At 43.1% G+C, this 18376-nt stretch overlaps 1 protein-coding gene across 4 annotated transcripts in view; it reads right to left on the reverse strand.

Moving 5' to 3' along the window:
* LOC109870683 (diacylglycerol kinase beta) overlaps positions 1 to 18376 on the reverse strand; it is a 158717-nt gene that overhangs the window by 94280 nt on the left and 46061 nt on the right. For 3 of the 4 annotated variants that reach the window (XR_004205613.1, XM_031805525.1, XM_031805526.1), the window contains exons 4-6: positions 12852 to 13002; positions 2344 to 2406; positions 137 to 400 (exon numbers count right to left, since the gene is read on the reverse strand). Coding sequence is in view for 3 of the 4 variants with exons in the window: in XM_031805525.1 (XP_031661385.1) it covers positions 137 to 400; positions 2344 to 2406; positions 12852 to 13002 (478 nt within the window). In the remaining variant the exon portion in view is untranslated. The remainder of the gene's footprint in view (positions 1 to 136; positions 401 to 2343; positions 2407 to 12851; positions 13003 to 18376) is intronic. The other variant, XM_031805527.1, reaches the window with a different exon arrangement.

Here is an 18376-nt window from a genome sequence, read left to right on the forward strand (position 1 = left end):
GAATCCATAGTCTAATACGGCGGTCTTGTATGGCGGTATAATACGGCAGTCTAATACAGCAGTCTAACACAGTCTGCGTCACAACTTTTCCAGTAAAACAGTATAAGTTCCTACAGCACCTGAACAAGGTGTTTACCTGGGGAGAGGCGAGGGGAGGCTGGGGACTTGGCTGGGGTGGGGGTCAGGGTGTTACTACTGCTGCATGTGGAGGGTTTGACCTGGGTGCAGGCAGGTGAGCGGTAGGACCCCCCGGGCGCGTGGGGCCCCATCCCAGAGCACTGTGAGGAGGAACGGGAGGAGCAGGGAGAGATGGATATGGCACCTGAACATGAGGCCATCATAGTGGAAGGTTCCGGCGTGGGTCGACCCATGGCTGTCAGGATGCTCTTTCCATTCATTCCTAGAAGACAGAGAGAGAAAAGAGGAATTCAGGAAAGACAAACCAGAATAGGGAGGCCTCCCCAGTGGTGCAGCACTCTAAGACACTGCATCGCAGTGCTAGATGCGTTACTACAGACCCGACTTGTGCCACAACCAACCGTGGCCGGGAGTCCCATAGGACAGTGCACAATTGGCCCAGTGTCGTCCGGGTTAGGGGAGGATTTGGCAGGGGGGCTTTTACTTGGCTGAAAGTACTCAGATCCCTTGACTTTTTCCACATTTTGTTACGTGAAAGCCTTATTCTGCAATCAATTAAATATTTTGTTTTCCTCAGCAATACCCCATCATGATGAAGCAAAAACAGGTTTTTATACAATTTTTCTAATTGATACAAAATTAAAAATGGAAATATTACATTCATATAAGTATTCAGACCCTTTATTCTGTACTTTGTTGAAGCACCTTTGGCAGCGATTACAGCTTCGAGTCTTCTTGGATATAACGCTACAAGCTTGACACACTTATATTTGGGGAGTTTCTCCCATTCTTCTCTGCAGATCCTCTCAAACTCTGTCAGGTTGGCTAGGGAGCGTCAATGCACAGCTATTTTCAGGTCTCTCCAGAGATGTTCGATCAGGTTCGGGCTCTGGCTGGGCCACTCAATGACATTCAGAGACTTGTCCCGAAGCCACTTTTGCCTTGTCTTGGCTGTGTGCTTAGGGTCATTTTCCTGTTGGAAGGTGAACCTTCGCCTCAGTCTGTGGTCCTGAGCACTCTGGAGCAGGTTTTCATCAAGGATCTCTCTGTACTTTGCTCCATTCATCTTTCCCTCGATCCTGACTAGTCTCCCAGTCCCTGCCACTGAAGAACATCCCCACAGCTTGATGCTGCCACCACCATATTTCACCGTAGGGATGGTGCCAGGTTTCCTCCAGACGTGACGCTTGGCATTCAGGCCAAAGTTCAATCGAGGTTTCATCAGACCAGAGAATCTTGTTTCTCATATTCTGAGAGACCTTAAGGTGCCTTTTTGGCAAACTCCAAGTGGGATGTCATGTGCCTTTTACTGAGGAGTGGCTTCCATCTGGCCATTCTACTATAAAAGCCTGATTGGTGGAGTGCTGCAGAGATGGTTGTCCTTCTGGAAGGTTCTCCCATCTCCACAGAGGAACTCCGGAGCTCTGTCAGAGTGACCATCGGGTTCTTGGTCACCTCCCTGACCAGGGCCCTTCTCCCCCGATTGCTCAGTTTGGCTGGGCGGCCAGCTCTAGGAAGAGTCTTGGTGGTTCCAAACTTCTTCTATTTAAGAATGATGGAGGCCACTGTGCTCTTGGAGACCTTCAATGCTGCATACATTTTTTGGTACCCTTCCCCAGATCTGTGCCTCGACACAATCCTATCTATCTCGGAGCTCTACGGACAATTCCTTTGACCTCATGGCTTGGTTTTTCCTCTGACATGCACTGTCAACTGTGGAACCTTATATAGACAGGTGTGTGCCTTTCCAAATCATGTCCAATCAATTGGATTTACCACAGGTGGATTCCAATCAAGTTGTAGAAACATCACAAGGATGATCAATGGAAACAGGATGCACCTGAGCTCAATGTCGAGTCTCATAGCAAAGGGTCTGAATACTTATGTAACTAAGCTATTTTTAATTTTAATTTTTAATACATGTGCAAAAATGTCTCAACCTGTTTTCACTTTGTCATTATGGGGCGTGGTGTGTAGATTGATGAGGAAAAACATATTTTTATCATTTTTAGAGTAAGGCTGTAACGTAACAAAATGTGGATAATGTGACAATACACAGTACTACTACCACATGTCACCTGCTCGAAAACACTGATCACAAGTCACAACCAAACACTGGTGAGCGAGATGGTTATAGTAGCTGGACCATGGGTCTTATTAGTGATATCTAAACATTGTCTTGTTGTCCTGCAGTGGTAGTGGTACCTGTTATGGGGGCACAGGCCACTTCAGTCTGTATAGAGATGCCTGCATCAATGGAACGTGGCTCTGCAGACACCACATGGAAAGAAAAGCAAGACAAAGTGAGAGGTGAGAGAAATGCACTAGAAGGAGTGTGATATACTGTACACTGTTAAAGCAAAAGGAGAAGGACTGTGATATAGACTCTGTTAAAGGAGGAGAAGGAGTGTGATATAGACTCTGTTAAAGGAGGAGAAGGAGTGTGATATAGACTATGTTAAAGGAGAAGGACTGTGATATAGACTCTGTTAAAGGGGAAGGAGAAGGAGTGTGATATAGACTCTGTTAAAGGGGAAGGAGAAGGAGTGTGATATAGACTCTGTTAAAGGAGAAGGACTGTGATATAGACTCTGTTAAAGGAGAAGGACTGTGATATAGACTATGTTAAAGGGGAAGGAGAAGGAGTGTGATATAGACTATGTTAAAGGGGAAGGAGAAGGAGTGTGATATAGACTATGTTAAAGGGGAAGGAGAAGAAGGAGTGTGATATAGACTCTGTTAAAGGAGGAGACGTAGTGTGATATAGACTATGTTAAAGGGGAAGGAGAAGGAGTGTGATATAGACTATGTTAAAGGGGAAGGAGAAGAAGGAGTGTGATATAGACTATGTTAAAGGGGAAGGAGAAGAAGGAGTGTGATATAGACTCTGTTAAAGGAGGAGACGGACTGTGATATAGACTATGTTAAAGGGGAAGGAGAAGGAGTGTGATATAGACTCTGTTAAAGGAGAAGGAGAAGGAGTGTGATATAGACTCTGTTAAAGGAGAAGGAGTGTGATATAGACTCTGTTAAAGGGGAAGGAGAAGGAGTGTGATATAGACTCTGTTAAAGGAGAAGGAGAAGAAGGAGTGTGATATAGACTATGTTAAAGGAGAAGGAGAAGGAGTGTGATATAGACTCTGTTAAAGGAGAAGGAGAAGGAGTGTGATATAGACTATGTTAAAGGAGAAGGAGAAGGAGTGTGATATAGACTCTGTTAAAGGGGAAGGAGAAGGAGTGTGATATAGACTCTGTTAACTTCTTGGATATAGGGGGCGCTCTTTTAATTTATGGATAAAAAAACGTGCCCGTTTTAAGCTCAATATTTTGTCACGAAAAGATGCTCGATTATGCATATAATTGGCAGCTTTGGAAAGAAAACACTCTAAGGTTTCCAAAACTGCAAAGATATTTTCTGTGAGTGCCACAGAACTCATGCTACAAGCAAAACCAAGATAAAACTTCAACCAGGAAATGGGCAGAATTTTTGAAGCTCTGTTTTCCATTGTCTCCTTATATGGCTGTGAATGCGCCGGGAATGAGCCTGCCCTTCCTATAGTTTCTCCAAGGTATCTGCAGCATTGTGACGTATTTGTAGGCATATCATTGGAAGATTGGCCATAAGAGACTACATTTACCAGGGGTCCGCCCGGTGTCCTTTGTCTAAATTGGTGTGTAATCTACAAGCTGCACGCAGTCATCCAGTGATTGAGAGGAGAGAGGAGGCTTTCAACGAACGATATATCATGAAGAGATATGTGAAAAACACCTTGAGGATTGATTCTAAACAACGTTTACCATGTTTCAGTCGATATTATGGAGTTAATTTGGAAAAAAGTTCTGCGTTTTGAAGACTGAATTTTCGTTTTTTTTTGGTAGCCAAATGTGACGCACCAAACGGAGCAATTTCTCCTAAACAAATAATCTTTCAGGAAAAACTGAGCATTTGCTATCTAACTGAGAGTCTCCTCATTGAAAACATCTGAAGTTCTTCAAAGGTAATGATTTTATTTGAATGATTTTCTTTTTTTGTGAAAATGTTGCCTGCTAATGCTAACGCTAAATGCTACGCTAGGTGCGCTAGCTGTTACACAAATGCTTGTTTTGCTATGGTTGAGAAGCATATTTTGAAAATCTAAGATGACAGTGTTGTTAACAAAAGGCTAAGCTTGAGAGCTAGCATATTAATTTCATTTCATTTGCGATTTTCATGAATAGTTAACGTTGTGTTATGCTAATGAGCTGCGGGGATAATTACACTCCTGGATACAGGTTTTTTTCGTAGCTAAACGTGATGCACCAAACAGAGCAATTTCTCCTAAACAAATAATCTTTCAGGAAAAACTGAGCATTTGCTATCTAACTGAGAGTCTCCTCATTGAAAACATCTGAAGTTCTTCAAAGGTAATGATTTTATTTGAATGATTTTCTGGTTTTTGTGAAAATGTTGCCTGCTAATGCTAACGCTAAATGCTACGCTAGGTGCGCTAGCTGTTACACAAATGCTTGTTTTGCTATGGTTGAGAAGCATATTTTGAAAATCTAAGATGACAGTGTTGTTAACAAAAGGCTAAGCTTGAGAGCTAGCATATTCATTTCATTTCATTTGCGATTTTCATGAATAGTTAACGTTGCGTTATGGTAATGAGCTTGAGGCTGTATTCACGATCCCAGATCCGGGATGGCTCGACGCAAGAAGTTAAAGGGGAAGGAGAAGGAGTGTGATATAGACTCTGTTAAAGGAGGAGAAGGAGTGTGATATAGACTCTGTTAAAGGAGAAGGAGAAGGAGTGTGATATAGACTCTGTTAAAGGAGAAGGAGAAGAAGAAGTGTGATATAGACTATGTTAAAGGAGAAGGAGAAGGAGTGTGATATAGACTCTGTTAAAGGAGAAGGAGAAGAAGGAGTGTGATATAGACTATGTTAAAGGAGGAGGAGGAGTGTGATATAGACTATGTTAAAGGAGAAGGAGTGTGATATGGACTCTGTTAAAGGAGAAGGAGAAGAAGGAGTGTGATATAGACTATGTTAAAGGAGGAGAAGGAGTGTGATATAGACTCTGTTAAAGGAGAAGGAGAAGAAGGAGTGTGATATAGACTATGTTAAAGGAGGAGAAGGAGTGTGATATAGACTATGTTAAAGGAGAAGGAGTGTGATATAGACTATGTTACAGGAGGAGAAGGAGTGTGATATAGACTCTGTTAAAGGAGGAGAAGGAGTGTGATATAGACTATGTTAAAGGAGAAGGATAAGGAGTGTGATATAGACTATGTTAAAGGGGAAGGAGAAGGAGTGTGATATAGACTATGTTAAAGGAGAAGGAGTGTGATATAGACTCTGTTAAAGGAGAAGGACTGTGATATAGACTATGTTAAAGGAGAAGGAGAAGAAGAAGTGTGATATAGACTATGTTAAAGGAGAAGGAGAAGGAGTGTGATATAGACTCTGTTAAAGGAGAAGGAGAAGAAGGAGTGTGATATAGACTATGTTAAAGGAGGAGAAGGAGTGTGATATAGACTATGTTAAAGGAGAAGGAGTGTGATATAGACTCTGTTAAAGGAGAAGGAGAAGAAGGAGTGTGATATAGACTATGTTAAAGGAGAAGGAGTGCGATATAGACTCTGTTAAAGGAGAAGGAGTGTGATATAGACTATGTTACAGGAGGAGAAGGAGTGTGATATAGACTCTGTTAAAGGAGGAGAAGGAGTGTGATATAGACTATGTTAAAGGAGTAGGAGAAGGAGTGTGATATAGACTATGTTAAAGGAGAAGGACTGTGATATAGACTCTGTTAAAGGGGAAGGAGAAGGAGTGTGATATAGACTCTGTTAAAGGAGAAGGAGAAGAAGGAGTGTGATATAGACTATGTTAAAGGAGAAGGAGTGTGATATAGACTATGTTAAAGGAGAAGGAGTGTGATATAGACTATGTTAAAGGGGAAGGAGAAGGAGTGTGATATAGACTATGTTAAAGGGGAAGGAGAAGGAGTGTGATATAGACTATGTTAAAGGGAAGGAGAAGAAGGAGTGTGATATAGACTCTGTTAAAGGAGGAGACGTAGTGTGATATAGACTATGTTAAAGGGGAAGGAGAAGGAGTGTGATATAGGACTATGTTAAAGGGGAAGGAGAAGAAGGAGTGTGATATAGACTATGTTAAAGGGGAAGGAGAAGGAGTGTGATATAGACTCTGTTAAAGGAGAAGGAGAAGAAGGAGTGTGATATAGACTATGTTAAAGGAGAAGGACTGTGATATAGACTCTGTTAAAGGGGAAGGAGAAGGAGTGTGATATAGACTCTGTTAAAGGAGAAGGAGAAGAAGGAGTGTGATATAGACTATGTTAAAGGAGAAGGAGTGTGATATAGACTATGTTAAAGGAGAAGGAGTGTGATATAGACTATGTTAAAGGGGAAGGAGAAGGAGTGTGATATAGACTATGTTAAAGGGGAAGGAGAAGGAGTGTGATATAGACTATGTTAAAGGGGAAGGAGAAGAAGGAGTGTGATATAGACTCTGTTAAAGGAGGAGACGTAGTGTGATATAGACTATGTTAAAGGGGAAGGAGAAGGAGTGTGATATAGACTATGTTAAAGGGGAAGGAGAAGAAGGAGTGTGATATAGACTATGTTAAAGGGGAAGGAGAAGGAGTGTGATATAGACTCTGTTAAAGGAGAAGGAGAAGGAGTGTGATATAGACTCTGTTAAAGGAGAAGGAGTGTGATATAGACTCTGTTAAAGGGGAAGGAGAAGGAGTGTGATATAGACTCTGTTAAAGGAGAAGGAGAAGAAGGAGTGTGATATAGACTATGTTAAAGGAGAAGGAGAAGGAGTGTGATATAGACTCTGTTAAAGGAGAAGGAGAAGGAGTGTGATATAGACTATGTTAAAGGAGAAGGAGAAGGAGTGTGATATAGACTCTGTTAAAGGGGAAGGAGAAGGAGTGTGATATAGACTCTGTTAACTTCTTGGATATAGGGGGCGCTCTTTTAATTTATGGATAAAAAAACGTGCCCGTTTTAAGCTCAATATTTTGTCACGAAAAGATGCTCGACTATGCATATAATTGGCAGCTTTGGAAAGAAAACACTCTAAGGTTTCCAAAACTGCAAAGATATTTTCTGTGAGTGCCACAGAACTCATGCTACAAGCAAAACCAAGATAAAACTTCAACCAGGAAATGGGCAGAATTTTTGAAGCTCTGTTTTCCATTGTCTCCTTATATGGCTGTGAATGCGCCGGGAATGAGCCTGCCCTTCCTATAGTTTCTCCAAGGTATCTGCAGCATTGTGACGTATTTGTAGGCATATCATTGGAAGATTGGCCATAAGAGACTACATTTACCAGGGGTCCGCCCGGTGTCCTTTGTCTAAATTGGTGTGTAATCTACAAGCTGCACGCAGTCATCCAGTGATTGAGAGGAGAGAGGAGGCTTTCAACGAACGATATATCATGAAGAGATATGTGAAAAACACCTTGAGGATTGATTCTAAACAACGTTTACCATGTTTCAGTCGATATTATGGAGTCAATTTGGAAAAAAGTTCTGCGTTTTGAAGACTGAATTTTCGTTTTTTTTTGGTAGCCAAATGTGACGCACCAAACGGAGCAATTTCTCCTAAACAAATAATCTTTCAGGAAAAACTGAGCATTTGCTATCTAACTGAGAGTCTCCTCATTGAAAACATCTGAAGTTCTTCAAAGGTAATGATTTTATTTGAATGATTTTCTTTTTTTTGTGAATATGTTGCCTGCTAATGCTAACGCTAAATGCTACGCTAGGTGCGCTAGCTGTTACACAAATGCTTGTTTTGCTATGGTTGAGAAGCATATTTTGAAAATCTAAGATGACAGTGTTGTTAACAAAAGGCTAAGCTTGAGAGCTAGCATATTAATTTCATTTCATTTGCGATTTTCATGAATAGTTAACGTTGTGTTATGCTAATGAGCTGCGGGGATAATTACACTCCTGGATACAGGTTTTTTTCGTAGCTAAACGTGATGCACCAAACAGAGCAATTTCTCCTAAACAAATAATCTTTCAGGAAAAACTGAGCATTTGCTATCTAACTGAGAGTCTCCTCATTGAAAACATCTGAAGTTCTTCAAAGGTAATGATTTTATTTGAATGATTTTCTGGTTTTTGTGAAAATGTTGCCTGCTAATGCTAACGCTAAATGCTACGCTAGGTGCGCTAGCTGTTACACAAATGCTTGTTTTGCTATGGTTGAGAAGCATATTTTGAAAATCTAAGATGACAGTGTTGTTAACAAAAGGCTAAGCTTGAGAGCTAGCATATTCATTTCATTTCATTTGCGATTTTCATGAATAGTTAACGTTGCGTTATGGTAATGAGCTTGAGGCTGTATTCACGATCCCAGATCCGGGATGGCTCGACGCAAGAAGTTAAAGGGGAAGGAGAAGGAGTGTGATATAGACTCTGTTAAAGGAGGAGAAGGAGTGTGATATAGACTCTGTTAAAGGAGAAGGAGAAGGAGTGTGATATAGACTCTGTTAAAGGAGAAGGAGAAGAAGAAGTGTGATATAGACTATGTTAAAGGAGAAGGAGAAGGAGTGTGATATAGACTCTGTTAAAGGAGAAGGAGAAGAAGGAGTGTGATATAGACTATGTTAAAGGAGGAGGAGGAGTGTGATATAGACTATGTTAAAGGAGAAGGAGTGTGATATGGACTCTGTTAAAGGAGAAGGAGAAGAAGGAGTGTGATATAGACTATGTTAAAGGAGGAGAAGGAGTGTGATATAGACTCTGTTAAAGGAGAAGGAGAAGAAGGAGTGTGATATAGACTATGTTAAAGGAGGAGAAGGAGTGTGATATAGACTATGTTAAAGGAGAAGGAGTGTGATATAGACTATGTTACAGGAGGAGAAGGAGTGTGATATAGACTCTGTTAAAGGAGGAGAAGGAGTGTGATATAGACTATGTTAAAGGAGAAGGAGAAGGAGTGTGATATAGACTCTGTTAAAGGGGAAGGAGTGTGATATAGACTCTGTTAAAGGAGAAGGACTGTGATATAGACTACGTTAAAGGAGAAGGAGAAGGAGTGTGATATAGACTCTGTTAAAGGAGAAGGAGAAGAAGGAGTGTGATATAGACTATGTTAAAGGAGGAGAAGGAGTGTGATATAGACTATGTTAAAGGAGAAGGAGAAGGAGTGTGATATAGACTCTGTTACAGGAGGAGAAGGAGTGTGATATAGACTATGTTAAAGGGGAAGGAGAAGGAGTGTGATATAGACTGTTAAAGGGGAAGGAGAAGGAGTGTGATATAGACTGTTAAAGGGGAAGGAGAAGGAGTGTGATATAGACTCTGTTAAAGGAGAAGGAGAAGGAGTGTGATATAGACTATGTTAAAGGGGAAGGAGAAGGAGTGTGATATAGACTATGTTACAGGAGGAGAAGGAGTGTGATATAGCCTCAGTTAAAGGAGGAGAAGGAGTGTGATATAGACTATGTTAAAGGAGAAGGAGAAGGAGTGTGATATAGACTCTGTTAAAGGGGAAGGAGTGTGATATAGACTCTGTTAAAGGAGAAGGACTGTGATATAGACTACGTTAAAGGAGAAGGAGAAGGAGTGTGATATAGACTCTGTTAAAGGAGAAGGAGAAGAAGGAGTGTGATATAGACTCTGTTAAAGGAGAAGGAGAAGGAGTGTGATATAGACTATGTTAAAGGGGAAGGAGAAGGAGAAGGAGTGTGATATAGACTCTGTTAAAGGGGAAGGAGAAGGAGAAGGAGTGTGATATAGACTCTGTTAAAGGAGGAGAAGGAGTGTGATATAGACTATGTTAAAGGAGGAGAAGGAGTGTGATATAGACTATGTTAAAGGAGAAGGAGAAGGAGTGTGATATAGACTATGTTAAAGGAGAAGGAGAAGGAGTGTGATATAGACTCTGTTAAAGGGGAAGGAGTGTGATATATACTCTGTTAAAGGGGACGGAGAAGGAGTGTGATATAGACTCTGTTAAAGGAGAAGGAGAAGAAGGAGTGTGATATAGACTATGTTAAAGGGGAAGGAGAAGGAGTGTGATATAGACTCTGTTAAAGGAGAAGGAGAAGAAGGAGTGTGATATAGACTATGTTAAAGGAGAAGGAGTGTGATATAGACTCTGTTAAAGGAGGAGAAGGAGTGTGATATAGACTATGTTAAAGGGGAAGGAGAAGGAGTGTGATATAGACTATGTTAAAGGGGAAGGAGAAGGAGTGTGATATAGACTATGTTAAAGGAGAAGGAGAAGGAGACTGATATAGACTCTGTTAAAGGGGAAAGAGAAGGAGTGTCATTATAGACTCTGTTAAAGGGGAAAATTCAATACTTTTCCAACTCAATAAAACTCCATAATAAAATGTCGTAAAAATCTGGTTAACTTATAGGCCTTTCTGTAAAAACATAGTGAATCTGGTGACAATTTAAAGAGAAGAGAATGAAACAATATAAAAAAGCAAAGAGGTTGAGATAGTCGAAAGGAGCAGACTAGTGCTTCAATGACTAGAGACAAATTACGCTACCGTAGAAACAACCACAATACACTGTTCAAACCGATGCATTGCTATTGTAATGAGGATCATCAAAGAAGCAGATTCCTTTTGGCCATAGAGTAACATTCTCTACTGATGCTGTAGGCCAATGAGCAGGACAGGAAGTCATGAAAGGCATGAAAGAGAGATGGATAGTCTGTTTGGAAAGCAGAACATCAATCTAAACTGTGGCCCATGCCTGTCCAACACACAACAAAACAGACCTTCTGTCATGACAGAGGAGGGAAGAAGGGTGTCAACAATACACTAGGAAGACTTATTTCCCCCTGTCTGTTTTGGTTGGGGACTATGAGATTGATTCAGTTAAGGCAACACAAGCTTCTCTTGTCCTGAATAATAAATCCATGATGTGACGAGAGCGAGAGCGAGAGAGAGCGAGAGAGAGCGAGAGCGAGAGCGAGCGAGAGAGAGAGAGAGAGAGAGAGAGAGAGAGAGAGAGAGAGAGAGAGAGAGAGAGAGAGAGAGAGAGAGAGAGAGAGAGAGAGAGAGAGAGAGAGAGAGAGAGAGAGAGAGAGAGAGAAGGAGAAAGAGAGACAGAGACAGAGAGTCCACGACAGACAGAGAGAGAGAGTGAGAGAGAGAAGGAGAAAGAGAGAGGATAGAGAGAGAAAAGGAGAAAGAGAGTCAGCGACAGAGAGAAATCCACGATGTGACGAGAGAGAGAGAGAGAGAGAGACAGAGAGAGAGAGAGTCACCGACAGAGACATAATTATAGACATAATATGACATTTGAAATGTCTTTATTCTTTTGGAACTTCTGTGAGTGTAATGTAATGTTGTAATGTTTAGTGTTACTTTTCATTGTTTATTTCACTTGTGTTTATTATCTACTTCACTTGCTTTGGCAATGTTAACATGTGTTTCCCATATAAAGCCCTTGAATTGAATTGAGAGAAAGAGAGAGAGAAGGAGAAGGAGAAAGAGAGAGAGTCAGCGACAGAGACAGAGACAGAGAGAGAGAGAGAGAGAGAGAGAGAGAGAGAGAGAGAGAGAGAGAGAAAGACACATTCTACAAAAACAAGTCTTCCGGGAAACACAGACATCAGTTGAGTTAATGTGAATCTATTTGACCCTCATTTCTCACATGGGTATGCTGTCCATCCTTACAGAGGTAAGTTAAGAGACTAAACACCAGATGGCAGTGTAGGCTGCATTGCTTTTTCTTCTTCTTCTCCACATCTGATCCCAATGGAGGATCCACAGGAAGAATAACATGCCAATCCCTCCCTCTCTCTCTCTCTCTCTCTCTCTCTCTCTCTCTCTCTCTCTCTCTCTCTCTCTCTCTCTCGCTCCCTCCCTCCCTCCCTCCCTCCCTCCCTCCCTCCCTCCCTCCCTCCCTCCCTCTCAGATAGTTGGGTGTGCTTGGATGCAAATCTCTCCATCCCGTCCCTCCATTTGCAGAGGGGTTAGAATCCTCCAATCTGTCCCCAAGTGTTCAGCTGCTCAGTAGTGAGGGACAGTGGAAGTAAACCACCCTAAAGATGTCAGTGTCTGTGACCACTCCAGCACCATCGTCTGATGAATCAATCTAATCAAATGGAACACAGGCATGGTGTGTTCCTGAAGGATCTGCCATGGAAAGTACAGCAGCAGATGGGCAGTGTTTGCATTGTGTTTATGGAAAGTGTTTGAGAAAAACATTTTCAGTTGCAAATCAGAAGGAAACACTCTGAGACTAGGGTTAACCTGAGAGGGAATCTAATTTGGTCCATGCATACAGTAGTATACAAATGTAGGATGTTAATTTGACCTATATCGTTACAGCAAATCCTTCAACTGTGCATTAGTTAGTGTGGATTTTCAATTAATTTATATAAATCACAAAGCTCATCTGCATTTCCTGTAGTGTAGGAAAATTGTGATCAAATTAAGATTCTACATCTGTACCAACAAGCATAACTCCATCCATTCAACAAGAACCAGATACTCAATCAACCCCAGTTCAAATGCAACTACTACTGAGAGGCAGGAAAGACACTGTTGATATCTACCCTGGTCATGTTTAGTAGGGATAAAACATTATGAAACATTTTAAAACAGGAAGGTAATACCTGAACTTGTCCAATAAAAGCTGATCTTTTTTCACAAAAACTGAAGACAAAAAAAACAGTGCCAGCCAGAATGAGTGACCAGCAGGGTGAGGTAGGACACTACTTACCCAGGAGTCCTACTCCTGCTCGGGGCATCTCAGGAGAGCAGCCCCCTGTCTTGCTCTTGAAGGAGGTGAATAGGTGCTGACACAGCTCCTCAGGGATGTCGTTCTCCAGGTAGGTGGCCATGAAAAGCTGGAAACCCTGGTAGTCTATGGGCTGCAGACACATGGATGATTGGAGGGGATGGAGAGATAGACAGGAGAAGTCAGGTACCTTTGTAGAGTACACAAGAGAGGGTCTGGCCAGCAGAAAGAAGGGACACCACCAAGGGATGAAAGGTACTATCACCTTACTTATTTTTGCCTCCCATTTTCTCATTTGTTCACTGGATTTATGTGGGATGGTAAATCCCTTGTGAAGTGTTGTTAACCACATTCTACAGCAGAAATAAAAGAGCCTATTGAGCACAGACGTCAATTCAAAGTTGATTCCATATTGGTTCAACGTAATTTCATTGATATGACCTGGAAACAATGTTGATTCAACCAGTGTGTGCCCAGTAGGAGGCATAATGCTGAAAATCAGTATATAAGAGGAATGAAACCTTTAGAAAATGTGTTTTCCTGAATTGTAATGCTGAGAGTTTTACTGATGATCTGCAGTATTGCATTTGAGATTAGTAGGTCATATTCAATCACCTCTCTAAAGAGCATGACGATCACACATTGCTTTTGGGACTCTGAAACCATACAGCTGAGAAGAGTCAGGAAATCATTCATTTGGAGAAACATAAATCAGTTGGATCGTAGGCTGACATTTTAGCCAACCTTTAAAGTTTAATGTGAGTGAAACAGACAGTACACAGAAACAAGCCTGAGTCACTTCATCAGCAGGCAGACACAGTAAAATGCCTGACAGAGAATCCTCAGGCAAGATACCTTTACAGAAACAGCATGAGGTTGTCTGAACTGGCATTCACACAGTGATCGGTGCCATTGAAAAACAAAACACAACATTCCTGAATTATGGATACACTGTTGTTACATGTTGGTAAGTTGAGCATCAGAAAGTAGCATAGGACCTGAACCCTGACCTGGGATTGGGTGAGAGAGCATTATTGGTACCGTAGTACGTCATGGTACAAACGTCTCTGATGGGATAGAGTTATGTATGTTACATGCAGTATGTTAGACACAAAAATCAGCACTGGACATCACCCCTAATCTTTAACCTGTGCCCTCTGACTGGTGGTGACAGCGGGTTGGGTTAGTGTCTCTGATGATACAGGGTTCAGTATGTTACGTGCAGTCTGTAGAGTAAGACACAGAAACCACAGACCATGCAGACCCCCAACAGGGGCTGTGGCTTACTTGGTTGAGAACGTCTTGCTTCTGTTTGACAGTGGGGAAGAGGGGAGAAAGGGAGAGAAGAAGACATGGGGTTACATCAAAGTGGGGGGGTAAGAAGGAGACATGGGGTTACATCATAGTGGGGGGGTAAGAAGGAGACATGGGGTTACATCATAGTGGGGGGGGTAAGAAGGAGACATGGGGTTACATCATAGTGGGGGGGTAAGAAGGAGACATGGGGTTACATCATAGTGGGGATGTAAGAAGGAGACATGGGGTCACATCATAGTGGGGGGGGGGGGGGTAAGAAGGAGACATGGGGTTACATCATAGTGGGGGGGTAAGAAGGAGACATGGGGTTACATAATAGTGGGGGGGTTAGAAGGAGACATGGGGTTACATCATAGTGGGGGGGTAAGAAGGAGACATGGGGTTACATCATAGTGGGGGGGGTAAGAGGAGACATGGGGTTACATCATAGTGGGGGGGTAAGAAGGAGACATGGGGTTACATCATAGTGGGGGGGTAAGAAGGAGACATGGGGTCACATCATAGTGGGGGGGGGGGTAAGAAGGAGACATGGGGTTACATCATAGTGGGGGGGTAAGAAGGAGACATGGGGTTACATAATAGTGGAGGGGTTAGAAGGAGACATGGGGTTACATCATAGTGGGGGTGGGGGGTAAGAAGGAGACATGGGGTTACATCATAGTGGGGGGGTAAGAAGGAGACATGGGGTTACATCATAGTGGGGGGGTAAGAAGGAGACATGGGGTTACATCATAGTGGGGGGGGTAAGAAGGAGACATGGGGTTACATCATAGTGGGGGGGTAAGAAGGAGACATGGGGTTACATCATAGTGGGGGGGGGTAAGAAGGAGACATGGGGTTACATCATAGTGGGGGGGGGTAAGAAGGAGACATGGGGTTACATCATAGTGGGGGGGGTAAGAAGGAGACATGGGGTTACATCATAGTGGGGATGTAAGAAGGAGACATTGGGGTCACATCATAGTGGGGGGGGGGGGGTAAGAAGGAGACATGGGGTTACATCATAGTGGGGGGGTAAGAAGGAGACATGGGGTTACATAATAGTGGGGGGGTTAGAAGGAGACATGGGGTTACATCATAGTGGGGGGGTAAGAAGGAGACATGGGGTTACATCATAGTGGGGGGGTAAGAAGGAGACATGGGGTTACATCATAGTGGGGGGGGTAAGAAGGAGACATGGGGTTACATCATAGTGGGGGGGTAAGAAGGAGACATGGGGTCACATCATAGTGGGGGGGGGGGTAAGAAGGAGACATGGGGTTACATCATAGTGGGGGGTAAGAAGGAGACATGGGGTTACATAATAGTGGAGGGTTAGAAGGAGACATGGGGTTACATCATAGTGGGGGTGGGGGGTAAGAAGGAGACATGGGGTTACATCATAGTGGGGGGGTAAGAAGGAGACATGGGGTTACATCATAGTGGGGGGGTAAGAAGGAGACATGGGGTTACATCATAGTGGGGGGGGGTAAGAAGGAGACATGGGGTTACATCATAGTGGGGGGGTAAGAAGGAGACATGGGGTTACATCATAGTGGGGGGGGGTAAGGAGACATGGGGTTACATCATAGTGGGGATGTAAGAAGGAGACATGGGGTTACATCATAGTGGGGGGGGGGTAAGGAGACATGGGGTTACATCATAGTGGGGGGGGTAAGGAGACATGGGGTTACATCATAGTGGGGGGGTAAGAAGGAGAGATGTGGTTACATCATAGTGGGGGGGGGTAAGGAGACATGGGGTTACATCATAGTGGGGGGGGGGTAAGAAGGAGACATGGAGTTACATCATAGTGGGGGGGGATAAGGAGACATGGGGTTACATCATAGTGGGGATGTAAGAAGGAGACATGGGGTTACATCATAGTGGGGGGGGGGGGGTAAGGAGACATGGGGTTACATCATAGTGGGGGGGGTAAGAAGGAGACATGGGGTTACATCATAGTGGGGGGGGGTAAGGAGACATGGGGTTACATCATAGTGGGGGGGGGTAAGGAGACATGGGGTTACATCATAGTGGGGGGGGTAAGAAGGAGACATGGGGTTACATCATAGTGGGGGGGGTAAGAAGGAGACATGGGGTTACATCAAAGTGGGGGGGGGTAAGGAGACATGGGGTTACATCATAGTGGGGGGGGGTAAGGAGACATGGGGCTACATCATAGTGGGGGGGTAAGAAGGAGACATGGGGTTACATCATAGTGGGGGGGGTAAGGAGACATGGGGTTACATCATAGTGGGGGGGATAAGAAGGAGACATGGAGATACATCATAGTGGGGGGGGGGGGTAAGGAGACATGGGGTTGCATCATAGTGGGGGGGGGTAAGGAGACATGGGGTTGGCAGCAGTAGTAAGGGCAGCAGCGGTTAGGGTTAATCAGGCGTGATGTCATAACATTCTTACTGCCCGAGGCTCTTTTGAAAGCTAGTCCTCATTCTCTCAACACCCACACATGTAGGTAAACATCCAATCTCTGAACTTTTTACTGACAATATCTGTGTGCCACAGTTCAAACCAAATATGTATGAAACTAATTAACTTGCATGCGCTATATATTATTCAAAACACAAACGTTTTGGAACATAAAGCATTCATTCAGGTTACCTAGCAACCCTTTCTATCAGTTTCTATCAGTCTACTACCCATCTTAATAGCAACTCTCTATTCAGTTCAGTGTCTTACTGATCCTCCCTGGGCTCTGTGCCGTGGATCTAACCCTGAGAGAGATAGAGATGAAGGGAGAGACAGACAGAGACAGAGGCAGAGAGAGAGAGAGAGAGAGCAGTGGGCTGGCAGGCCAGACCTGCTGAACCATCATTCATATCACTCCTCCTCTCTTCTCCTTATTTGGTGAAGCTACCAAAAGATGAACTTAATTTACTTTACAGCAGATTTTGAGAAAAATGCACACTTTCCAAAAACAAATCCCCCAAAACAAATAAGAGTCGTAAGGTCATGTCGTGAGAAAGACATGCTTGTCTGTAATAAGAGCACCCACAAGGATTTGATAGGCATTTCTGGAATGTCTCCATCAAGCTGTCTACATCTCCCTGCTAGCAGTGATGGCCTTGACAAATCAATCAAATTCATTGTGGAACCCATGCCAACACAACAAGAGGGTAAAAAAAAAATGTACATGCTAGCGGGGTGTGTCATCATACTCACAACTTGGATATATTTATGGGTAAAATTGGACAGCTTTGAATGCATTTCTGGCACATGCAGTCATGACAGAGAGAGGTTATGTTGGGGGTTAAAAGGTCAGGATGAGGGTAAAGGTTATGATGGGGGTGAAAGATCAGGTTGCGGGGGAGAGGCCTTACTACCTGAGCCAAAAAAGCCAAGAGAAAGATTTTCTTTTAAATTGCATTAAAAAACTTCACTATATCTATTACAGAAAACCTCTCACCAGAGCACAGGGCAAACCACCACACTCCACCACGACAGCACAGCAAACCCTGGCTCCCAACCCTGCCTGTATTATCAATACATATTAACCCCTGGCTCCCAACCCTGTCTGTATTATCAATACATATTAAACCCTGGCTCCCAACCCTGTCTGTATTATCAATACATATTAAACCCTGGCTCCCAACCCTGCCTGTATTATCAATACATATTAAACCCTGGCTCCCAACCCTGTCTGTATTATCAATACATATTAGACCCTGGCTCCCAACCCTGTCTGTATTATCAATACATATTAAACCCTGGCTCCCAACCCTGCCTGTATTATCAATACATATTAAACCCTGGCTCCCAACCCTGTCTGTATTATCAATACATATTAAACCCTGGCTCCCAACCCTGCCTGTATTATCAATACATATTAACCCCTGGCTCCCAACCCTGTCTGTATTATCAATACATATTAAACCCTGGCTCCCAACCCTGCCTGTAGTATCAATACATATTAAACCCTGGCTCCCAACCCTGTCTGTATTATCAATACATATTAAACCCTGGCTCCCAACCCTGCCTGTAGTATCAATACATATTAAACCCTGGCTCCCAACCCTGTCTGTATTATCAATACATATTAAACCCTGGCTCCCAACCCTGTCTGTATTATCAATACATATTAAACCCTGGCTCCCAACCCTGTCTGTATTATCAATACATATTAAACCCTGGCTCCCAACCCTGCCTGTATTATCAATACATATTAACCCCTGGCTCCCAACCCTGCC

This window comes from Oncorhynchus kisutch, linkage group LG26, assembly GCF_002021735.2.
Source record: "Oncorhynchus kisutch isolate 150728-3 linkage group LG26, Okis_V2, whole genome shotgun sequence".
In the NCBI taxonomy this organism is placed as follows: Eukaryota; Metazoa; Chordata; class Actinopteri; order Salmoniformes; family Salmonidae; genus Oncorhynchus; species Oncorhynchus kisutch.